The 23,863-nt window shown below is 35.8% G+C and overlaps 1 protein-coding gene across 2 annotated transcripts in view; it reads left to right on the forward strand.

Annotated features, from left to right (window-relative positions):
- Positions 1 to 23,863, forward strand: part of DPYD (dihydropyrimidine dehydrogenase) — a 316,439-nt gene that overhangs the window by 81,290 nt on the left and 211,286 nt on the right. For both annotated transcript variants that reach the window (XM_056497180.1, XM_056497181.1), the window contains exons 5-8: positions 7,082 to 7,243; positions 16,294 to 16,490; positions 20,287 to 20,368; positions 22,760 to 22,847. In XM_056497180.1, the coding sequence (XP_056353155.1) occupies positions 7,082 to 7,243; positions 16,294 to 16,490; positions 20,287 to 20,368; positions 22,760 to 22,847 (529 nt within the window). The remainder of the gene's footprint in view (positions 1 to 7,081; positions 7,244 to 16,293; positions 16,491 to 20,286; positions 20,369 to 22,759; positions 22,848 to 23,863) is intronic.

Raw genomic sequence — 23,863 nt, forward strand, 5'->3', positions numbered from 1 at the left:
GGTACAAACACGTTCAGCTGCTGCAAGAGAAGCTTTTCCCCCCAGCCATGAAGTAGTACCAGGAATGATTTTAGGATTTTATGCCCTCCTTTCCCTGTGTTGATATGTCAAAGCAAGAAGGAATTTGTAAAATGGAGCTTTAGCACTTGTCATCCTTTAGGACTGGCACAAGCAAATGTTTTACAGCAGCAGAAAATCCTACAATTTCCCAGAAGCATCTCTCAGCCTGAACACTTGTAGGGTGTGCAGCTTTTCTCCTGTTCAGCAAAACCGTGCCAGAGAAGCAGCTCTTTAGAAAGCAACAGCTCCTCACGTGCTTTACCTTTGAACTGCTCAGTGAGAGGGTCTTGGAGCTTTTTGTTATCACAGGCCTTTATGGTTTGAGTAGTAGCATTGAAAAACAGCCGTTGGTGCACACAGGGATATCAACTTTTGTTACACAGCACAGGCAGGAGGAGTGAGTGACTCAGCCTTTATAGTCTCAGTCTGTAATGAAGAACTGGGGGTGCAGAAGTATCTTTTGTGTTATCTGTGCTTGTAGAACTCACTTTGTTGCTGTAGCCCTCTGTGACTAGCTATCACATTTTTATTTCAAGCCATGCATTATTACAATAATTCCTGACATTGATGCTACAGTTTTTTCTGTGTTCAGAAAGACCATCTTCTCCCATATCCCTGAATAATAAACTGGTTTGCACTGACATGTCAACACTTTTAAACAGATTATATAGAGGCCAGCATTAAAAAAAGAGCCCAGTGCCCCTCAAATATCCAAACCAAATGAAAACTCTACATTGGAAAATAAACTCAAAAAGAAACCCAATCCCCAGAATCAGCAAAGCCATGCTGCCCTCTGGATCAAAAGTAAAAGGTTGTCTCTGGCCTGGGCAGAACACTGGAGGAGGGAGAAATTCATGTTAGGAACAGTGCAAAGAAACTTATGGAATATGGGGTAAGTTTTAAGATTTCAGAGGAATTTTTAGGTTTAAATAAAATGAAAGAAAATTCATGTGTGATTTTCAGGAATGAAATTCTGTTTTTTCAAAGGAGAAATCAGAGAGGGAACGAACTAGAAGATAGAGATGGATACCAAGAGATAAGGGTGAATCTGAAGTTTGAGAGATTGAGGGAGTAAAGGAAAATGTGTTTGTGGTGATACACTAGAAATAAGAAAAATGAAAAGTGTGTAGACAGAGGGAAACAAGATACAAAAAGTTGTGGAATTGATAAAAGAAAATAAATGAAGAGAAGATTGCCACAGAGAAAGGGTGTTGAGAGACATAGGATTATGACAGGTGAGAAAAACAAAATGATGGGTTTTTTCCTGTGCCAGAGGAACTCTGACTAAATTAACAAGACATCTATATGCCATTGCAAAGACTGTAGAAAATGAGTCACAGTTCATATGTAAAATACTGAACTGTTAATACAATGAAGGATTGTGGAAGTCAGAAAGCTGCTAGGTGACTGGTAAAAATTATGTACAGATATTCATCACAATTAATCTTTAAGTACTACTTTGAGTCCCCAGGTTTTTCAAAAGTGCTGTTTTATTCAGCTTTCTCTGTTAATTGTAGTATATTTCAGGTCACTAAATAAAATAGTAAGGAAAAAGAAAGCATTTAAAAGAAAAAGTAGGGCTGATGTTAAATTGATGCACATGAAACAGTGACTTTTCTTGAGATGTCTGTTTGTACTTAGTGTAATGGAATGGCTGACAGCTGGTTTCAGTTGCCGTGGTGTAATTATGTAGAATAGACTTTTGCGATGACACTATGTCAATTAAGGAATCTCTCACTTTCTAGACTACAAAGGACAAAATGACAGTACAAGATATTTCTTCCGTTCTTTTTCATAAAAAGATAGTGACACTGTGTGAAATTACAGTCCTGTTATGATGACACAAGTCAAATGATGTGAAAGATTTCGGGATTGATTAAAAATCATCAGCATTATAATATAGAATATGTATGATTTGATAAGTTGCTGTTATGTTTTGTTCATTCTTCTTCGGAAGATATTTGGGGGGGCTGACAGACTGAGGGCGTTTCTTGTTATATTTGAACTGGTGTGTGTCAGAGTGAAAAATGCTCCTTATATAACAACATACTTTAAATAGTGACTCTTCGGTCTGTGGAAATATTTTAATCCAATACATCTTGAGTAAATTTTAAAACCATTGCAGAACATGAACTAGAATAGGTTTTGGTGATATTTTTCCCTGTATTTTGCTATGTCTCCCTTTTTTAAACTTAAGCCCAGATGAAAAAGAAATTATGACTTTTTCTTCTTTCCTTTTTAAGTATTCATGCTGTCTTTAAATTCTGATAAAGTCTGTGTATTAATTTTTATTACATAAAGCTTAATAATGCATATTCTTCATTGTTTTTGAGAAAACTGCAATATCAAAACACCCTGATGCATAATGAATTTATTTAAAAAGCTCTTGAATTGAATTGAAAGAAAGGATGCTATAAGCATTTCCTGATAGTAAATGCAATTTCTTCTGGTCTCTCAGTATTGATCCTGTGTGTTTTAATAGGTTTTTTTCCAAGTAAAAAACAGTCTAATTTGCATGCAAATTATATAATGCTTCCAAATGATACATGTGGAGATCCTCCTCTGTCTGTTTTCCTCTGATTATTGATATCAGTTTAAGGCTTGTTTTTGTTCCCTGTGTTAGAATGTAGTATTTATTGACATTTTGATGTAGGAAACCACAAAACATCTTATTCAGTTAGATTAATTTATTTCTATGGAAGTGCACAGGAGAAAGGATTCTGTGAACAAAGACAGGAGCAGACATTGATCTCATTAAAAAATTCAGAAACATTCTGGTTTTAGACTTGCTTCCTCTGTGACGTCTGTAAGAAACTGGCCAACTGAGTCATCTTATTATTTAAACATCTACAAAAATTACTCCAAACTGTTAAGGTAGCTAGCATTATTCCATGCACTGAAGTAACTGTGTCATTTTAATGAAGCCAGCCTCCCTTTAATTATGATCCTTTCTCATGTACAACATGTGCCTAGTTACCAGCCTGCCAGGTCTGCATCTCTGCATGACTATTTTACATGCAGCCCACTACACACTTGTTTTGTGAAATGAAGTGATCAATATTTATTTTTTTAAACGTGAATATTCTATGAATATTCTACTTTTAATATCACTGATAAATGTAATGATCATTAACACGTTTTCAGCTTGAAATGGAGAAAGCTGCATAAGCACAATGTGTTTGTGTGACTAAATATTTAAGGTACTATACACATACTACAAACTCTCATTTATGACTGTGCTACAATGCTTTGTAGTTTGGTAGCACAGTTTGTATGACACCACTCAGTGGAACTTACTAGACTTACTGAATTTGTCTGTCAGTTTTCGTCAAGTGTTGTAAAACTTTTTTCTGATTGTTTGGTATGTTAGATAATTGCGCAGTAGATAGGATAAATGGTTAAATAGAGTAGAAAAACAAAGAGATGAAGTGACTGAGGGCTATCACATGAATCCTGCCCAGAGCTCAGCCTCCAGGCTGCAGTGTGCCCTGGCAGGCAGGAGGTTTGCAGGTGGGCTTGCCCCCAGTCCACTGCACAGTTGTGGTGGCAGGACATGGCAATAGCCTTTCACTGATGAGCAGGAACAGTGGCAATGGGAACAGTGCTACACTGATCTTCAGGAATGTAGAAGAGGAGAAAAGGAACTGCACCTCTTCTGAGAGAATGTTGTAAGTTTACCTATGGAGAATTAACACAGAGTAATTATTTTTTGCCAGACCAGGAAATGAAGTCCACTTCCAACCTGTGCTTCCATTTCATCTCTAGAGGTGCCCATGTTAGCACACTAGTGAAGCAGTTCATAAGCCTTGCCCTGGTGTTCTCAAATGTCTTTTAATTTATCATTAAAATTATTTTAGGTGCTAAGGCAAGAGGATTTATACCAGTTGATACAATTTATTTAAGGTCTTAATATTTAGCATGGCAGTGTGTATTATATAGTTTTTGATACTCTTATTTGAAGAGAATGCAGTTCCTTTTTTCTCAGGTGCTACCACTACTAGTAGCAGCTGCAGGAACTCATGATCATGACAGCAGTATCTCAAAACTCCCCAAATCAGGTCTCTACCTTCATATACTCCATCCCGTTTCTCCAAAAGTAAGAGTTTAGCAGCAGCTGACCTTTTACCCCCCTTGAGTATTCTGTCTTCAGTTCCAGTTTCCTTCTTACCAAACTCTCATATGGTGTTCTGAGACAGATTTCCTTAAATAATCCCTTAACAAACTGTGATCTTGGTCCTAAACCCATGGTGTATCTGGGCCTTTCTCTCTGAAGTCACTTTAACATACCCTGTCTTTCTGTAGCATAGCTGTGCTCAAAGTTGGGTTTGAGCTTGCAAAAGAAGTAAGATGTGCCAGCTGTGTTGATGTTGCGTGTATTGGCACAGCTCAAATGTGAGAATATACTTTATATATGTAAGAAAATTAATTTTGAAAAAGGAATATTTAACAGCTTTGCTTTCTATGCATAATAACTGAGTCTGTATATAGATTTTATTACAAAGCTGAAAAATGTAGAAAATCCTTAATGAAGTTGCTTAAATGGAAATGCATTTTGTTTCCACTGAACCAGAGTTGAAGATAATAAATGTAATGATCCTGGACAACACAGGAAGGAAAACTATAAGTCTAATATGTGTGAAACATAAAAGAGAACAAAAGTTCATTGAAAACCATTTTGTCTTTGAGTTAGTGAGAAAAATCACCAGTACTAATTTGTAATTATTCCTTTAGAGTAGAAGAAAGGAATGCCTAGATGTAATTATCTGAGGAACAGGCATCTAGTGCCACTTAAGATGCTGCAGGGTATCTAGGCTGGTCTCATAGCTGCTTCAGAAAGATGTGGGTCTCCTGCATTCACTGTCACCTCTGCTGTCTGCAAATTTGTGTCAGTGACATACTTTTGTAATTTGCTGCCAAATTGAGCTTGCAGTGTCTTTACAGTTTTTTTTTAAGCATCCCTAATAATCTCTGATATCAAAACAGTATAATTAATCTGGAAGAACAAAACTGTTTGCTAATACATACAATTCTGGTTGAACTAATACTCCTTTACATTGGAATAAGTGAGAATTGGGGATAATAAAATGTCTTACTGGTCACCACAGGGGAAATGGCTGTAAGTTCTTCAGAACAGTTGTATAAAGGGGTTGGTTGCCTGTTCAGCCAGGATTAGAAATTCAGTGGGGCTTAATTGTATCTAAGGAAATCCCATGAAAGTGTACCCTAGGCAGCTGGTTTGTGTTTCCAGGGGATGGACAGAGGCTCATGGTGTGCAGTAGACCAGTAACTGTAAGCAAGGAGTTCAGTTACATTTACAAATACATTTCTTGAATGTTGGCATTTTCTTGGTAATCTCTGTATGTGTCTGTATGATCTGATTTAACTTCAGAGAGTTGCATGCTCAGTGTAATAATATGCCTGTAATGAATTTGAACCTCCCAAACAAAATTCTTGTTACCCATTGTTGGTTAAATTGTCAGATCTTGACACTGCTCTTTTTATTCCTAAGGGGATTCTTACTCTATGTGGCAAAGTAGTTGCTTTGAATAAACACTTCTGTGTGCATTAGCCTACTTGACAGGAAGTCCCATGCATTGCACAGGGTCTGCTATGACCAAGTACTTCACAGTGCTTGAATATCTTCTCTCTGTTCTGCATCAGCTATCCTGGGACAGGACAGGATAAAAACAGTTATAAAAACCAGTTCCTTATTGATGATGACTGTTGAAGCCTGGGATATGGAAGAGGTAATGGTAGAGGAAGGAGATATGCTGTTTTTCAGCCTCTCCATTACTTCAAGTGTGGAGAAAGCCAAAATGAGATCCCATCATTAATTTCTCACTAAAGAAACTTCCGTGGAACCTCAGCCATGAGCTGATTCTAAGGGGTACTGTATTGTCTTCTGGTCTTAAAAGGTTACTCTAGATTGAACCCATCTTCATGGACTTCCCTTGGTGGGACTTTTAGAGGAGGTGGAAAAACTGTTTAAGTGAAGGAAGAACTCCACTCTACTATTAACTATGTTTCTATACTGACAATGCATAAAAAATACAGTATGTAAAATGTTTGCTTTAATTACAATATGGTTTAATTAATGTAGGTGCAGAACTGCCATCAGTAGTTCTCTCCCTTTAAATGACACTCAGGTCACTCCTGGCATTTCCTCTGATTTCCTCTTAAGACGATTATCCAGCTGAAAAAGCCACCAGAAGTTGTTTTCCCACAGCATGAGACACTGGGAACATGCTGAAGTTCATTCCTTAGAGTTTTATTATGAAAAGAATTCTTGCTAGTTCTAATATATCTGCTGGCTATTCCTTTTCTGAAGAAGTCCACTGAATACTGAGAATCTTTGAAGTTCCCTGGTTTATGATTTAGGGAAACAGGAGAATAAGTGTATGCCCTGATGAGTATGTGTTGAGAAAAAAGAATTCAGTAGTGCAATATCTGCAGGTGGCTACATGGAAAATCTTCTCATCATGTGTCTGGGAAAATTGGCACTACTGCTCTGGTGTGAAGGACAGGAATATCTGCAGAGATGGTGTGCACAGACGTGTTAAATACAATTTTTATTCCTGAGTTGTGAAGAACTGGTAACATAACAGGCACTTTCTGGTCATACCTGTAACAAAGGTTGCAACTCAGTAACTGCCCAATTGACCTAGAAATGGAGAGAATATTTTCAAATACATAATGCAGCAGTTGTACTTTTTGAAGGTACTTTTGTTAAGCTACTAAAAATCCTACAACCACTTCAGACTGAAGATGCTTTTAACCATTTTGCAAGCTAAAAAGTAAAAGTTTACCTCTGCATAATCCACAGTTTTTGCTGACTTTCTTCTCAGTGTCTTTAATAGGATTTTGCATAACGTATTAGTACATTTAAGTAAAGTCAGTCTTATTTAAAATATGTATTTATAAATTATTGCACTACAAAATTCTCTCTTGAAGGTTTGAATTTTTGCTTCATTGGTACGTGACTGTCATTTTTATTTCTTCTTCTTCTCTCTTTTTCCTTCAGAACTACTATGGAGCTGCTAAAATGATTCTTTCTGACAATCCACTTGGCCTGACATGCGGAATGGTGTGTCCCACATCAGATCTCTGTGTTGGTGGCTGCAATTTGTATGCCACTGAGGAAGGACCAATTAATATTGGTGGATTGCAGCAGTTTGCTACTGAGGTAGGTAGGACTTGGAAATGTCTTAAATTCTTTGCATGTACTATTGAGTATTGCCTGTGGTTGCCTTTGTAAATGAATTTTTTTTAAAAAAAGTTAATACTAATGAAATAAAGGTTCAGAAAGCTAAAATAATTATCTATTTTCTTACAGCATTTTTAAATGCTTAGAAATGCTTTCATAATGCAGTACATTGCAGAAACATAAGGAACATTATTTGTGAACAAGATGTTTCTTTATACATACTGGTAGTTGAGACAATTTCTTTTATTATAAAAGATTTATCTCAGGTGAAATTGTGGATGTTACTCAAGTAGGCTGTATAGGGGAAAAGATCAAGTGCAGCTGTATCTGGAAGTGCATATTACAGAGATGTAGAACTGCTCTGGGCATAGGGTAGATTCTATAGCAGAATTAATGTGTGTTTATACTGGCTTTGAGATAAAGGATAAGCTTCAGATGATTTTTTTCTTTTTATTGTCCTGTTTTTCCAAACGTAAGTAAGTACATAGTTCGAGGTTGACCTAAAGTGTCTATCCATGTGCATTTATTTATATAGGTACAGATTCACAGCATATATGTGTAAATTTTCTTGTTCATAAAGGTAGGTGCATGTTTTGGCTACTGAAGCAAAGGTTGTTACTTGCTGCTTCACATTAGAAATTCTTTGCATGGCTTTTTGTTGAGCTTCTTGTGCATTCCTTGTGATTATGTAGTTTCAATGCTCCAATTTACATCTGAAGAAGGACAGAGGCAACTACTCAGTTGGTGACTTCCTTTGTGAGCATGGAGAATTTTTACCTAATTCAAGGTCTCACTCAGATGGTACCTCATCTGATCTATCTGAAGTAACATTGGGTACAAATTATTTTTATTTTGGCCTCTGTAAAAGTGAAGGAGTTGTGGCTATATCAGAAATGGCAAATTCATGTGTTAAGATTGCCCATTTCTTTACAGTCCTTAATTAATGTGCATGTCCCTGTTCTGTATCATGAGCCATTTGGCTGATCTTGTTTACAAACATACAATGAAGTTCCAGTCAACTTTGCAAAGCCTGGGGAAAAACCAGCTTTGTAGGACAGACCAAAGCAGAAATGCAAATCAATCTGGAATTAACAGATGATGTCTGTAAGACCAGTATTTTCCTCTGGTGTTGTGCATAGACTTCACACCCTCTTCTCAATGGCTGTGGATCATGATTTGATGAGCAAATATTACTGCCTGCTGCTGCTGTTCTCATTTATGTGTTTGTATCCCTCCTTTCTTCTCTCCAGGAGACTTAAATTTTCTGGAGCACCTCTAAACTTTTCTGCTAGCTGTTGCTGAATCTTCTCTCCTCTCTGTCATTTAAGTAGTTATCCACTGAATTTTTCTTGAGATTTGAACACACAAGTGTAAAAATCCAAAGTTCTCATTTACAAGATGAGACTAGAGACACTGAACTGTGTTGGTTCTATGTGTGTGTTGAATAGTTGGGTTTTATCAAGAAACAGTTTTATTAACTTTTCTAGTGGCATTTATTCTTTATTTCTTAAAAAGCTAGTATTTGTTGCAAAGCAGAATTCTTTCTTACTTAAACTCCCCACAAAACCAAAGATAAAAACTCCAAATCAGCCAACCAAACAAAAATGATTAAACAGTTGTCAAGTAGATCATAAATACAATGGTGAAATATTACTGTTTAGGAACCAAATGCAAGTAATATCTGTTATAATTTGATTTGTGTCTTCTTTTAGCCCTTATTCTATGATTAATAGAGAGGAATTATGGCTTGATAGATAATCCTAAATATCTGCCATTTTTCTTCAAAAATCTTTAGAAATCTATTAAAAAAAGCTCAGTGCTAGCATAATGATTGATATGAAAACTGCAGAGGATGAATAGTTTTCAATGGCTTTGCTCCTAATGTTTCAAGTTTGTTTAACATTATGTTAGTTTCAGGAGCTCTAACAGAATAAAATTGTTATATGGTTCTCTATGGCACTTCAACAAAAAGAACATTTAAGAAAATTTTATTATCCTTAGTATTATATCCTTAGTATTTTTATAGTACCATCTATAGTTCTATACATCTAGTATATAAAAATGTAAAAGAATGTAAAAATTGTTATTACTAAGTTTTAGGGTTTACTGCTCTTTAACAGAATTTGTATTTATTGTAGCACTCTTAATTAGTAAAATAGGCAGTCACTTTTGCACTTAGCACTTTTTTATTTTTCAGTTAAATTTTACTGTGAAAGTAGGTGTAGTTGAAAAAATACAATGATATAAGTGCTTCCAAGTAACAATCATTATAAAAATATAAATTATAATATTGAAGAAAATTGTAAGGTACTACTTTTCATAAGAGAATTGGCCCAGACAGTGTTCACAGCTCTACCTGTACAGGTAACTTAGTAAATTGTGTAATTTAGCCATGCAACATGTGTTAGTCTTAATGAGAGCTGCATGGTGATTCTCATGCATGGTGTAATATTTGTCCCACAGGGGCTTATTTACTGAAAACTCCATTGTGCATGGAGCCAGTTTTAGGCTTTTTTTTCCCTTGGAATTAGTCTGAGGATCATACACTTGATGCATTAGGAGAGTGAGCAATAATAAAAGGGCACAACTGCTAGCTGAGATAATAGATAAAATTGCAGTAAAGCAGGAATCTGGATTTAAAATGGAAAATATATGGCTATGATGTGTGCCCGTTTGTGCTTGTGAACAATGACTGATCATCTGTTCATACTGCAGATAAAGCTCCCTAATTGTAAAATATTTGTCTTGCATACGGTAGAACAGTAAAAAAAAATGGCACCTTATGCTGCCTGCATTTTCCTTCTGCCCTTTCATATAGGTTTGTAACTATGTTTGGCTCATTCTCAAAATGAATTGTAATCCAGCCTGAGAAAATGTGAATTTTGACAATTAAATGTTTAAGTGGAAAAAAGGAAATGTCCGTTTGTGTTTGTGATGTAGAATGTGTATACTGGGATGCAGTTACCATGGTAACTGTTGCATCTAGAGAATAACATGGTGTAAATCTCACTATTATAAATGACGAGTGTCAAGCTCAGGTTACACCTGCTACTGCACAGGTCAAAATTATATTAATGTCTTTATCTGTCTCCTTTGCCCAAGTACTTCAGATTCAGGAAACATCCATTTCTTGAACTTGAGTTCAGTGAAAATATACTGAGGTTGCAGTGACAATACATATAAGTGTGAGCTATATGGCCATCAGTCCCAAAATGAACTAAAATCACTGGTTACTTAAGTAAAAGTTTGCAATCTTGTAGTTAAAAGGAAGTGAGGTCTATTACCTTATCTGCTGTAGTATTAGTAAGAAACCCTATGTTTATTATGGTTTTGGATAGATTTTATTGAATCTAAAGGCTCTCTTCGGTTTCTGTTTAATCATTCTGAATGGTGCAACACAGGCTAAATAGAAAATATATTATTTTAATCTCTGCATACTAGATACAAACACTAGATCATTTAGTACTGTGGCTCTTGTGCAGGCTACAGTTCTGGTGATTTGTTCCTCTTTGCGGATGCATTCTGACTGCTGCTGCAGCAGAAAGAATTTGGAAAAGGAAAACTGATATGTGCTCTTCTAAAAGAGGGATTGTGTGATGTTACCTGCTGTTCACCTAGGGACATCTCAGAAGAGTACCTGTGCTGGAAGGAGTGCTCTGGTGAGGAGCAGGAGTGCTGAACCTCCCTTCTCCCCCAGCCCACCGCATCAGGGAGGAGATGAGCCCTGAGGAATTGCCATGGAAGGGCACACTGTGCCTTGTTTGAGTTTCAAGTGGACAGCTCTGCTCTGTCTGTAGTGCACCTGTGAGGAGAAGGTGGTTCTCATGGGGCTGCCACTCCTACAGCTGGATGGCCTTGAGGTACCAGGCTGGGCATCATCACAGGCACAGGTACATGAGCTGCATCTGCAGGAGATTGTTCTGGGGAGTTCAGGCAGCAGCACAAGTAGAAAAATCCTTTTTTTGTCAGTATTAATTTTAATGCATCTTTAGGTAATTTTATCCTTTAAGTCATGTTGAAATCCATGATAATAATAAATAAAAATTCAGGCTTGTCTGAAGGGGATGGTGTAGCTTTCTAGAATTGTTCAGGGAGTGAATCTGAGGACTTCTGGTTTCTCTGGCCAATGCTGAAAGATTTGCTGATATTTTAGCAAGTTATATAAACTTCTCTACAGCTTGTTTTACAGATGTTAAAAATTGTTTTTGTTTTCTAAGGCATTTGCATGCATATTTCTAAGTCCATTTAATGGTGAGATTCATGAAACACTGAGATTTGGACTCTGCAATGTCCTAGATCCATGGCATATCTTAGGACTAGAATAATGGAGGTTTAAAAAGTCTTTAATAAGCTTTTACACCCTAGTTTTGTAAGCACTCACCTACTTCCATAAAAATTTGAAGTATTGCAACTTTAGCTCTCAAATTGTGGAGGGAAAATCAAGGTTTCATTACTAGAACATGTCTGTGGAAAAAACACTTAACGTAACATCCTATGCTATCCACTGCAATTAAATGCAATTAATTGGGTGATCATGTAATTTGACAACTTCAAGAAGATTACTGTGCATGCAATTTGCTTTATTTTGCATTAAAATATGTGCAGAAGATGATTTTCTTTTTAAAATATTCAACTGCCCCATATTAATGTAAACCAGCCTACAGATAAATATCCATGGAAACCAGTGGGAAAGTGTGAAACTAATAAAACTAGTTTGTAAATGTTCCTGATTTCATTGCCTGTATTTTACTGCCTGTGCACTAGTAAAATGTGATAACAATTCAGTGTATACTGACATGTTTCACACTAAAATGAATCCTAGCTAGATTCTAATGTCTATGTCAGTAGCTATTTGGTATCTCACTGCCTTAGTGAAGGATGTTTAACTGTAAACCTTACTGATAAACTTACTTCTAGAGCCTTTTAAGCATGGAACCAAGCATTATATCTGAGGAATAGAAAAGATTTAGTTATCAAGTCAAAATATATTACTAAAAGGCTAAATTGTCCTTCTGTTTGTCCTTCTGTGTGTATCTTGGATATACAAAGTATGTATGTTTTGATAGTCTCATTTTGTAGGATCAGACAAAGCTTTCTCACATTTTAACACTGGGATTAAACTTTCAGTCTATTTAACTGCTTTATTTAATGCATTTTCATAGTACAAAAATGATTTTAAGCAGTCATGGAATAGAAGAATGGCTTGTGTTGGAAGAGAGCTTAAAGATCATCTAGTTCCAACTCCCCTGCCATTGTCAAGGACAACTTTCACTAGACCAGGTTGCTCCAAGACCCCTCCAACCTGGCCTTGAACACTGCCAGGGATCATGGAATCGTTAAGGTTGGAAGAGATAGCCAAGATCATCAAATCCAACCTTTGATCAAACAATACCTTGTCAACTAAACCATAGCTCGAAGATTGAAATTAGTTATTTTATTTATTCTAAATTGTATAAAATTTGAGGTAAAAATTCAGAATATCAGTTCTAGCCCATTTTATTGGTTTAAAATGTTTTAGACTCATTTAAGTCATGCTTACCATGCCATAAAATTATTTTCATCTGCTTAGCAAAATACATTTCTCTGCGTCACCTGCTACTCTTTGCCAAATGTCACATCTTTTCATCAAAACATGCTAATACAAGAGTGGTGCAGTGAAGAAATGAGCCAGAATTTTATTACATGAGGCTAACAATAAGCTTTTCCCTATCTGCATTCTCAAAATCAGCTAAAATGAATTGGCTAAAAGTTTCCAGGAAATTTAAACTTGAATCAGTTGCTCATCAATTGAAACCACTGTATTTTGCTCATTTGGGAGATGTTGTGGAACCTGAGTACAAACTCAATGTTATGTGTTATTTTTATATGTTTTGGAATTATGCTTTTTGTTGAATGTTTTGGAATGTGAACCAACCCCTTTGCAGTGAAAGGATGCTTTATTTACAACAGAGCATCCAACAAACTGTAAGATTTCATAATGTAGAGAACCATGCTGTAGAAAGCATTGAGCAAGTGCACTCATCTTTACACAGTGAAGTGATGGCAATAGGAGAACTATAATATGTTATAAATGTGTGAATCAAGAGAGAATTTTTTTCAGTTGGAGCTTAGCAGAATAGATTGGCTGTTTTGATTTGGTCAAATTAGATCTCACTGTCTCCATGTTTTATAAGCTGGGATATCCTGCTGGAGACCCTAATGGACATGAGGCATAAGAAGTGGATAGAATCAATGTGGGTTTAATTTGAACAGACCCTAGGCAGTGAAGTAATGATAATTGTGTCACATTTGATAAAAAATTGAAGAATAAATGCCTAATGTTATTAATGTCTATTATTAATCTGTCTAATCTCTTTTGAATGTGTATCAGAGAGAGCCAGAAGAATAGGCAGACATGAGGATGATGACTGAGGCTTTTCACTGAGATTTCACAAAATTCATCATTTGGTCTCATTTTCCTGAATGGGTCTTGGTTAAAAAGCCCTGCAATACAAAGGAAAAACTCCATCCAAACACCAAACAAGAAAGAAATCATGTTTCTGAAGGAAAAGTGGGAAGAAGAATATTAGTATTAAATTTACCTGCATCCTGAACATAGTCTGAAGAGATTAGAAGCAGAAGGGACAGTTGAATGTAATGTGCCACTGAACAGTTGCTTGCCAGCTACTCATCTCTGGCCACCAAAGGATTTATACAGAGGAATTCAGTGATATTTAATTAAGTGACTTGCAGTATAGGGAAACTTCACCATGAGGTGAGTAAAAATCCTTTGAAACGCATTAAAGCAGTTTGCTATTTTCACACAGTTACCCTGCCAGCCTTAATATGCAAAACTGCCACTGAATTCCAGATGGCAAGATACTGCCACACAAGCTGGCTGTGCTGCATAAAGACAGTTTTACCCTGTTTGCAAATAGGCAGAATTAAAGTTGACCATTCAGCCTGAACTCCTCGGATTTTCTGCATGAGTGCTTGGTTTCTGAAGCTTAACAGTGCACTACAGTAGTGTGGAACTTCAGTGTAACATTTATTTGATGGGTATGACTATTCAATAATACATATAAAAATAGTTATGTTAACAATAAAGTAATTTTGGTAGTAAAGCTGTTAAGCATATGCATGTTCAGAGTATTCAATATACACATTAAATATGCAAGTTATGTAATTTTTGTTACTGAATAGCCTTGTTAAACAGCTACTAATGAGACTAATGAAAATTTGGTATAATTCAAGCAATTTCTTATGAATATAACAAAGCAGACATTTTAGAAATATCATTGCATTTTGATTATCATAGTCTAGTTTCACAGTACAATATGAGCTTTTCAGCCTGTGAAATCCATTAATAACCACATTAAACTTTCCCATATTGTATGAATTGTCAGGTTTAAATGATTCTTTCTTTAAAACAATTATCTGTCTCTTGCTTCATGCAGTTTGTTAAACCGCTGTGTCAATTTACAAAGACTGGGGGAGTTTGACACAGAAATTTTAGAGAGGGAAGGAACTAATCATTGCTTTACCTAGCATGAGTGCTCAAGTGCACATGAAGAAAATGAACATTGATTCAAAATATAAATGAAAAATTCTAATCATGAGTGGAATTGCCAAAGTTTAAAAGGGTTGAAAACCCTTTGCTTCTTGAGTTCTAAGGGGAAAGAAAAATCTGTTGGTAAGCTTCTAAATAGCTTGAATATGTTATTTATTGAAGCAAATGACAGTGTGTGCATTTTAGAGGACTAGTTATACTTAGGGAACATAGTTCTGCATTGAAGAAGATGGGGAACAGTGTGATCTGCTGGAAGTTTTTGAGATGATGCATTAATGGTGTTTGTGGTATGACTGAGAATCCCCATGCAATGCACTCTTGAATTCTTTTGTCTGCTACAATTATATACTGCTTTGGGTAAACATTTTTCCCCTAATGCTTAAAGTAAAAAGATGTACCTGTGGTCTTCCATGCTTCTAATGTTTAGTAGCCTCTAAGGCTGTAAGTCTATTCTTTTTCCTTTGGTAGATCATACAAGATAGAGACTCAACTCTTTTCCCTACAGTTTATATAAGTGCAGGGGAGAGTGAAATCTAGCTTGGGGAATGCAGAATATTTCTGCCTTTACCTCTTACCTGTATACCTGAGTAAAGAACTGATTTAATGCAAATTATAAAAACTGTGTGATGTTATAACCAGTTTAGCAGCCCATTGCATTGGGTACTGTAGAAATGCACAACAGTGGGCAGAGATTGTTCCAAACTAATTTTAATAGTCAGGACAGATTGGAGCAGATCATCACCATTGTGCAAGTGATGAATAATTTGGGCATAGGGATAAATAGTCTAACTTTCAGGTATGTCTACAATTTTTGGAAAGCAAATTAAAAATGGGAGAGCAAATTAAATAAGATAGATAAAAAATAGAAATAAAGTCCTATAAAAATTTTCTAAGAGGAGGCATCTAAAGCATGGGTTACCAGTGAAAATATAGCACTGAAAACTAAGCATGGTTCCTAAAAAACGTTTCAAACCCACCTAAAGTTTGTCACCAGCTCTAAAATTCAAGCTATAAGTGATTTTTCCAGGATCATGCAGGTTGTCTCTTGAGGAAGCAAAGGCCCTTTACTGGCACTATAATCCTTTGCATTACTTGCAGAGGTATTTTTCTGCTAGTAAGAATAATTTGTTTGCAGGGAAATTTTTTGGCATTGCAGAGATTCTCTGCCATCTGGCTGACTTTGCATTCCTATTCTGTTACTGGTAGTCTGGCTCTGTCTTCTCTGTAAAATTTGCAGTAGTGAAAAATCTGGCTTCAGAGATATTTAAGACAAAAAAGATCCATAGAAGGACCAAACCCTGCAAATACATCCCTCACAAATGCACAGATCATGTCATTTGGAGACCTCTATAATGTTGTGAATTTGCTATAATATATCAGCTATGTGACAGTACTAGCAGAAGCTGCCATCATGTCAATCATAGTAAAATTTAAGGAGAGTATGTAACATATTTAACCTGTTGATGGTGTTTCTTTTCAGGTTTTCAAAGCCATGAATATTCCTCAGATCAGAAATCCTTCCTTACCTCCTCTAGAAGATATGCCTGAAGCATATCAGGTGAAGATAGCTCTTCTTGGTGCAGGACCTGCAAGTTTAAGTTGTGCTTCCTTTTTGGCTCGACTGGGCTATTCAAACATCACCATATTTGAAAAGCAGGAGTACCTTGGGGGCTTAAGGTAATAAAGCAATGACAACAAAGCACTGTTTTCAATTATTGTAGAAAGCATAGAGAAGACTGTTGTACATGCATAGTTTATTTGTGATCCCTTGGCTTTTAGCAGAGAAAGAGAATAGAAGATTTCAGATCTGTAAAAGTAACTTTTTATTTAAATAATTGATCATCCATGTTTAAAGAGGCACAGTTACAGGCAAGCTTTAACTGAAAATCTGGTGGCCATCTCCTATATTCTCTTCATATGACCTGTTAAATTCCAGGGTGCAGTTGTTATTATCAAATTAACATATTAGCAAATTGTGTCAGGAGCCATTTTCCCTTATCCAAAACTTTTAAAACAAGACAAAATACCTGTAGGCCTAGTGAAAGAATGTTTAAGATGCTTTAGACAGATATTAATTTCATGGAGGGTTTTATGTTTAGAATGCTTTCCTGGACTACCTTGTGCAAATAAAGGTGCAGTGGCAATCATGGATGCAGCTTTAGCAGACCATACCATATGGGTGAAATTCTACAATTCTCAACCTTCAAAAAGTTACAAATACATAAAGGAAGGTATGTTTGCAGTTTTCCTGTATGGTAAGCCCTTGGCTAATATTTGCATGTTGTCAGTCCTCTACATTAAAAAATTGATTTTTGCCACTGCAGTAATGGCTGTGATCAGATCTGTCCTGTGTATAAGGTAATTCAGACACTCAGTAGTGGATACCAAGCCACTCAAAATCAAAACTAAATTCTACAAGATGTGCAAGAGGACAAAATGCACTTACACAATATGTTTAAAAAATAAAAAATGTAATGAAACAGGGATAGAAAGAAGCGTGATGCACTTACATTTCTTGATGCAGCATCACTGAGATCAATAGAGTTGACACAGTTAATGAATTTGATCCATAATATCATATAGTCAAATAGTTATTCAGTGCTCTGCAAGATAGAGAATCAGTTCTGGACAAGTTGAACCGATTAGTTGCATTTTTCCCAGTGAGGTTCAGAATTATTCTACCTAATTACCAAGGTGTTAATCCATAGGCATTTAACTGTGAAGCTGTTTTACTTGAACAAGTTACCATAGAGGATTGCAAATTTATATGTGAAGTACCTATTTACCTGTTCAGTAGCACATGTTATCATAAACACCAGATTAAAATCGGTTTTCTTGCTGTAAAGTAGTCAGAATTAATTAGAGGTTTTTAACAAAAAGACTCTTTTTGGTAACAGTTTGGACTTGGCAATACAATGCAGGACTTCCTGCAGCTGCTTCAGTGCTCTGGTACAATGCTTAGTATGTGCTTGTGGATTTGAAGCAGTGTGGTCTTAAGTTCCTTATGGTTTAAATGGAATTTAAAATAATGTTTTACCTGTTGTTTCTCCTAATGCAAAAAGCCTTACATGAGTTTTGCCTGTTCTGTTAGTATTCCTAATGGTCGAGGAGTGTATTTTAAAATGTATTTCTTTCTTTTGAGTCTTAACATGTATCAATCAAGGTTAAATTGTGCTTCCATTCACTGTAGAAATGCTCATGTGTGGTTTAAGGGCAACAATTCCTTTTGTCCTTATTAATTAAGATTAATCTTGAAACAGAAGGGGGCTGGCCTGTGGCAGCAGTCAGCCATTATTGCATTTCTAAATATTTCAGCAAATCTTTTAACAAATTTTGATTATTGATGGTGTGTTTTCTAGACTTCATAAAATATTGCAAATTGCGAAGAAGACCAAGTCCATTTTGTATTTGGAATCAGCTGTTTATAATGGCAGTGTTTGTGCCTTCCTGAAGTTTTTTCCAATTGTTTTTAATTAGGGTGCTTATTGCATCATAGCTAATTTTTGTAATATCATGACACTAGAATGCTGTCTAGTGATTGCAATTCCTGTGATGGGATATTTAAATATAACATAAATCCATGCTTCTCTAAATATGTCTGGGTTTTTCATATTTATGGACAGGTTTTCCTATATTTCACTAGTTGTGTAAAATTTATGCTTTATAGAAGAGGAAGCATGAGCACACCGTGCTCTTGCTTAGAGACCATGAACAAGCTTTACTACTTTTGCTCCTGAACCACTGCTTTGCAATGTACCAAAATACTTCTCTCACCAGGCCAAAGAGTTGTCCCTTGAGCAGCAGTAATTTGAGGCTGCTGAGAAACACCAAGCTCCTGTCCAAGCACCTCTGACTTGGGTCACATTTGAGGCTGACATGAATTTGTGGAACACTGCATCCACTGCATCCCTCCTCCATGTCTGCCCCATTTCCTTTTCCTGTCTCTCCATCATAGCAGTCAGCTGCTGCTGCTGAAAGAAATTGCATCAGAATTATTGATGTGTAGTTGACTTTCATAAAAAAGCCTTTTTTCTTAGTTAATGTGCATGCATGTGGGTAAACCTCACAGCATAAAACTAAGTAAGTGTATAATAGGAGTAAAAAAAAAGTGTTTACAAATGTGATGTAACACAACCATCACTGTTCTGGGACGTGGTGGAAATGACAGGTCTCCAACAAATACACAGGTGGCCTGGAAAATAGAACTTTCCCTTTATTGATTAGATTTCTTTATTGAATCTCTGCTGTAGAATCATATTGATACATTAGTTTTTGCCTCAGACACCTTTATTTAGCATGACCTATGAAAGTTGTATTGACACATTCATTATATCTGATATTTACAACACTTCTCATTGCACACTGGTCAAGAAAGGTGGGAAAAGGGCAGTATTAGAAATAATGAATAACACCAGTTTCTTATCAATATAATTAAAGTTGATGGAACTTAAAAGAAATAAAACTCATCTGGCCTGTCAAAGTTAGATCCTAAAGATGGTGTGGTCAATATCAATATGTAAAATAAGCCACAGTGAATCTCTTGTGCCTGTGCTTTGTTATGGATATTACAGATTCATTAATTTGAAAACAGATTAGACCGTTTGAAGCTTAGAAATATCTGGGGAGAAGCCTTTGCTTTTCTGCATATTTAGGTTTTTATCTTCATTGAACAAAAGTATCTAAAATATAACTTCACTGTGTTTATCTGCAATGTGTTTTACAGAAGGAATTTTGAAATGGCATATATAGATGTCATTTCTCTGGAGATAAATATATATTTATTGGATCTGTATCAATAAATATAAACTGAGATTCTATACTGGCACAGCAGTTTTCCCTTCTGTGATTCTGGGAACTTGAACATCTCATTCCTAATCTTCCCCAGGAGGAAAAGATGCCAGTTAATAAACATTAAGTCAAAAATCAGACATGAAATCAACAGCTGATAAAGTGTTTGTCCATCCTGAAAAATCATTAAAAATTTATGAAATAGAAATGGATGTACAGTTTTAAATACCACAGCTCAAAATAACATATTAAAAAAATTGTATGGGAAATTTGATACTCTCCTATTGGATAGCTTAATGAAACATTGCTATGTCACTTTGCTTTCAGTAGCCATGATGTCATTTTTTTAAAAGGGTATCTTAAGTTTATTGTTATGTATTCTGGTGAACAAAAGGAATGGAGCTGAAGTCCTTTAGAACTCAAACATAACATGTTAAATAGTCACCTACAAGAGTGGGCAGTGTTGGCCTCAGGGTACTGCCTTCCTGGCCTGTATTTTTAGCATTGGATGAATAATGCTTTTTATCACTCTAACAATTAAAAAAAGTCAAGAGTCACATTTCAGCACATTTTCATTCATGTATGTCAAAATGAAGTAAGGTACATTAGAAGTATTTTAGCTAAGAATAATAATAATTTTAAAGTTGTTTTTCCTAATAGTTACAAGAATTTTTATTTGTTTTAGTATGTCTGAAATCCCCCAGTTCCGTTTGCCGTATGATGTAGTGAATTTTGAAGCCAAGCTTATGAAGGATCTTGGAGTGAAGGTAATGAAAAATATATCCTGCCTATGTATAGCACAAAGAAAGAAAAAGAACAAGAACTCTGCCAAAGATTAACAGCAAAATGTCATGCACATTAGTAAAGAACGATTAAAAGCTGTGCTAGACAGAGGCAGGAAGATGCTTCCTCTTGCTCAGGGCATTTGTCTGTCTCCTGTCTGAATGCCACTAGTTTGGAAAAGGGCAATCAATAGCTCTCATCTGGCATGCCTGCATGTGATTAATTGTCTGTAAGAAACAAATTCCTAAATTGCTTTAGGGGTTCAATGTAGCCATTGGAATGATTTGATTTTTTTTTAATCAAGTTTTATTCCATGCAAGTTTGGCACTACTTAACCATTCATATTTGATACTTATTTTTTTCTTTCTCCTTGAGATTTTTTTTAATGGTTTATCATACAGTCTTGCATCCAAGTTAATTTTATAACAAAATGCATCAAATTAAAGTGTTAACATGATCATCTATTATAAACAATAGCAGTCTATTCAACTTCTTGGAAAGCAATAGTTATGCATTATTCTGTTAAATAAATGTGTGTTTTTTATAGATAATGGGAACAGTGATTTATTGTAATTTAGGACTTGAGCTGAAGATTTCCATAGTATTTACAATTGCTGCACATTTTAATAGAAGTTATCACTGGATCAAATTTTTGAGTACCAGGAGGGATACTTTATTTTTAACATGTTTCTAAAGCCTTCAGTGAAGCAAGAAATTCTTCTTGAAATCTTTCATGTTAATTCTTTTTGTAAAAGCAGTAGACTGTTATCCCAAGACCTGAGTGAGAACATTATCCTTCCCTAATTTTATAAAAATGCTGGTGAGATACAAGATAAGGTTTAAAGTGCTACAGGTGTGTTTTTCTGCTTTAAAGTTCCCTTTGCAACTCTTGAAAAGACTGACAGAATGGAGGTTTAGTTAGGGATGGTGTTAAGCAGAGCTCTGAGACAGCTTCAGACAAAATTGCTGGGCACAGACTCCTGAGAGTCCTCTGCCAGCCTCAGTTCCCAGGGCTCTGTGTAATGACAAGGTCTCCAGAGTGGACTGATGGAGCCACCATGTCATCTTGACCTCTGTGCTGCTGGAGTGCAGCAGAGAATCTCATTGTAAATTTGCTTCAAAGCTCTGCCATTGGTTTGCAATTGACCCTTTGGCAAGCTGGTTAAATAAGTACCTTAGCTTTATACCTCTATAAGCTGGAAATATTTTCTGGTGTTTACTTAAAGCATTTCAAATCGGTGGTGGAAGGTGCTGTGTTGTGTAAATGCTCAGTAGTGCTGTTTATTCAAGTAATTCCACTGAAATTAGTAAGAATTAGTCAGCTGAACAAGGATTACAGAGCTAGGCCCTAGAAGTACTATGAATCCTCACATAAAATAGTATTGCTATTTAAATTCCTTCCTTGGGTTTTCATAACGTATTTACACAACAGGATAAAAAAATCTAAAGACAATTTATTGAATGTCTTTTGTTGCAAGTGGGGATGGAGTCTATATTGTTTTAAGGATTGCAATAGTACATGGCTTTTTCACCTCTGATAAATTTTATACTAAATCTCCAAAGACAAAAAAAGTCAGTGTTTTAAATAGTGTAAATTGTATTTTATCACTGCCTTTTTTCCCCACCAACCTGAAAAGTATATTAAATGAAATACAGGCAGATCAAATAACAAACAAGATACACAGTGACTTGAAGCTAAACTGTTAAGATCACAAAGTACAGAGCTTACACAACAGCACAGCTTCTTTTTGTAAAGTAAAATCACATGTGATATAAAACCTGGGGGAAAGCATTCAAGTTCAGAGAGTCTAAGATGTGGAGATAAAAACACACATACCTATGTCAAGAAGTATGAAATATCAGAAGAGGAATCACACACACTTTTTGTGCTCAAAGGCCTTGGGGTTAGGAGTGCTGAACAAAAGGTGTGTGTATCTCCAGGTGCATGACCTCTGCACAGGGACTGCCATTGTTGGCTGCCTGAGCATGCAGAACATCATTCCTGTCTTACACTCTTACAGCTCCTCTAGGTGCTCAGCCTGTGCAGGGGCTGCTCAGAGCAGGATTGCTGGTGTAGAATGGCTCTGCAAAGAAAATACACCTTTTGCTTCTGGAAGTCAGAAGTAATTGATCAGGAACAAGTATAGATTATAGGTGTGTTTTGATTGCTATGAGTTACTTCTTTCAATAAATGAACACTAATTGCTGTATTGTGGACACTATTTCATGTCTAAATTAGAATTAACAATTACAAGTCTAAATACAAACTTAAGTAATTCATAATTTTGAAAACCTTTATTAGTTTACCATGTAGAATGTTCTGCTTCATTACATTGAAATTAAAATTTTTACCAAGCAATTTTTAATTCTTTCAGATAATTTTTAGGAAAGGCCTTGCAGTGGATGGAATGACACTCCACACCCTGAAAGAAGATGGCTATAAAGCAGTCTTTATTGGGATAGGTAAGAAGAGCTCACAGTCCCATATTTTGTCATCCTGAAATTGAAGGACTGCCTAGGAATAAGCTGGAACTTGTATCTTTGTTAATAGCATGATGGGAGAAAGCTTTAATTTGATGAATTATGGATGTAAAAAAAAAAAAAAAAAATTAAAATCAGAAAGCTAAAACTAGTGACCTTAAGACAGTTATTACAATTTTAGGATTTATATTACAGATCTTTAAGTAAGATGTGAATGTAGCTGAATGGGTTGCTTTATTGTTTGTTTAGAAAGTCAAAAATGGATGAACTAAAAATTTGGTTGTAATTAATTGCCATATTGGCCTAGAGCGATACGCAAGTTTAGTTTTCAATTTTTGTGAACAGCTTACTACACCCACACAATTACTGAGTCTATATGTAAGCCTGTGATATCATGCTTGGTTGCTTTTTTTTTTTTTCATCCATATAAAATGTGTAACATCCTTCAGATAGGCTGTAGTGAAATGTGCTTGTGGAGTGGGTTAACAAAACAAGCTGATTTTGGCTTATGCTAGAACTGGCATCATAGGTTTGCCTTCTCTCATATACTAGAGAAGTCCTGCACCTCTCTGCTGTTTGAATCATCACTTCTTTGTAATGTTAGATTAGAATTATTATCCATTTGCAATTATTTTGAAGTACAGCTGGACCCATTGCTGCCATATGATAGGCATGTTGAGCAGGCATTGTCTGCAGTTGGTATGAGGCTTAATGCTCTTTATTGATCTAGACGTTGCCTAAGTGAACATAATAGGAAACAAGTTGTCCAACTGTTCCTCATTCCTATTATTGATTACAGAGATGTAATTCTTAGTACAACGACAACTGTTGTTTACCATCTGGTTATGCAGTATAATAAGCTTTGCAGGTCTATTCTGTTGTGTAATGATAGCACAGAGTGTTGTGATTTATATAATCCTAAATCCTCACATTGTTGGAGAACTTCCATGTGTAGGAATTCTGATGGATCATATTTTAATGCAATTGTATACAAGGCA

This window comes from Oenanthe melanoleuca, chromosome 8 (assembly GCF_029582105.1).
Source record: "Oenanthe melanoleuca isolate GR-GAL-2019-014 chromosome 8, OMel1.0, whole genome shotgun sequence".
NCBI lineage: Eukaryota > Metazoa > Chordata > Aves > Passeriformes > Muscicapidae > Oenanthe > Oenanthe melanoleuca.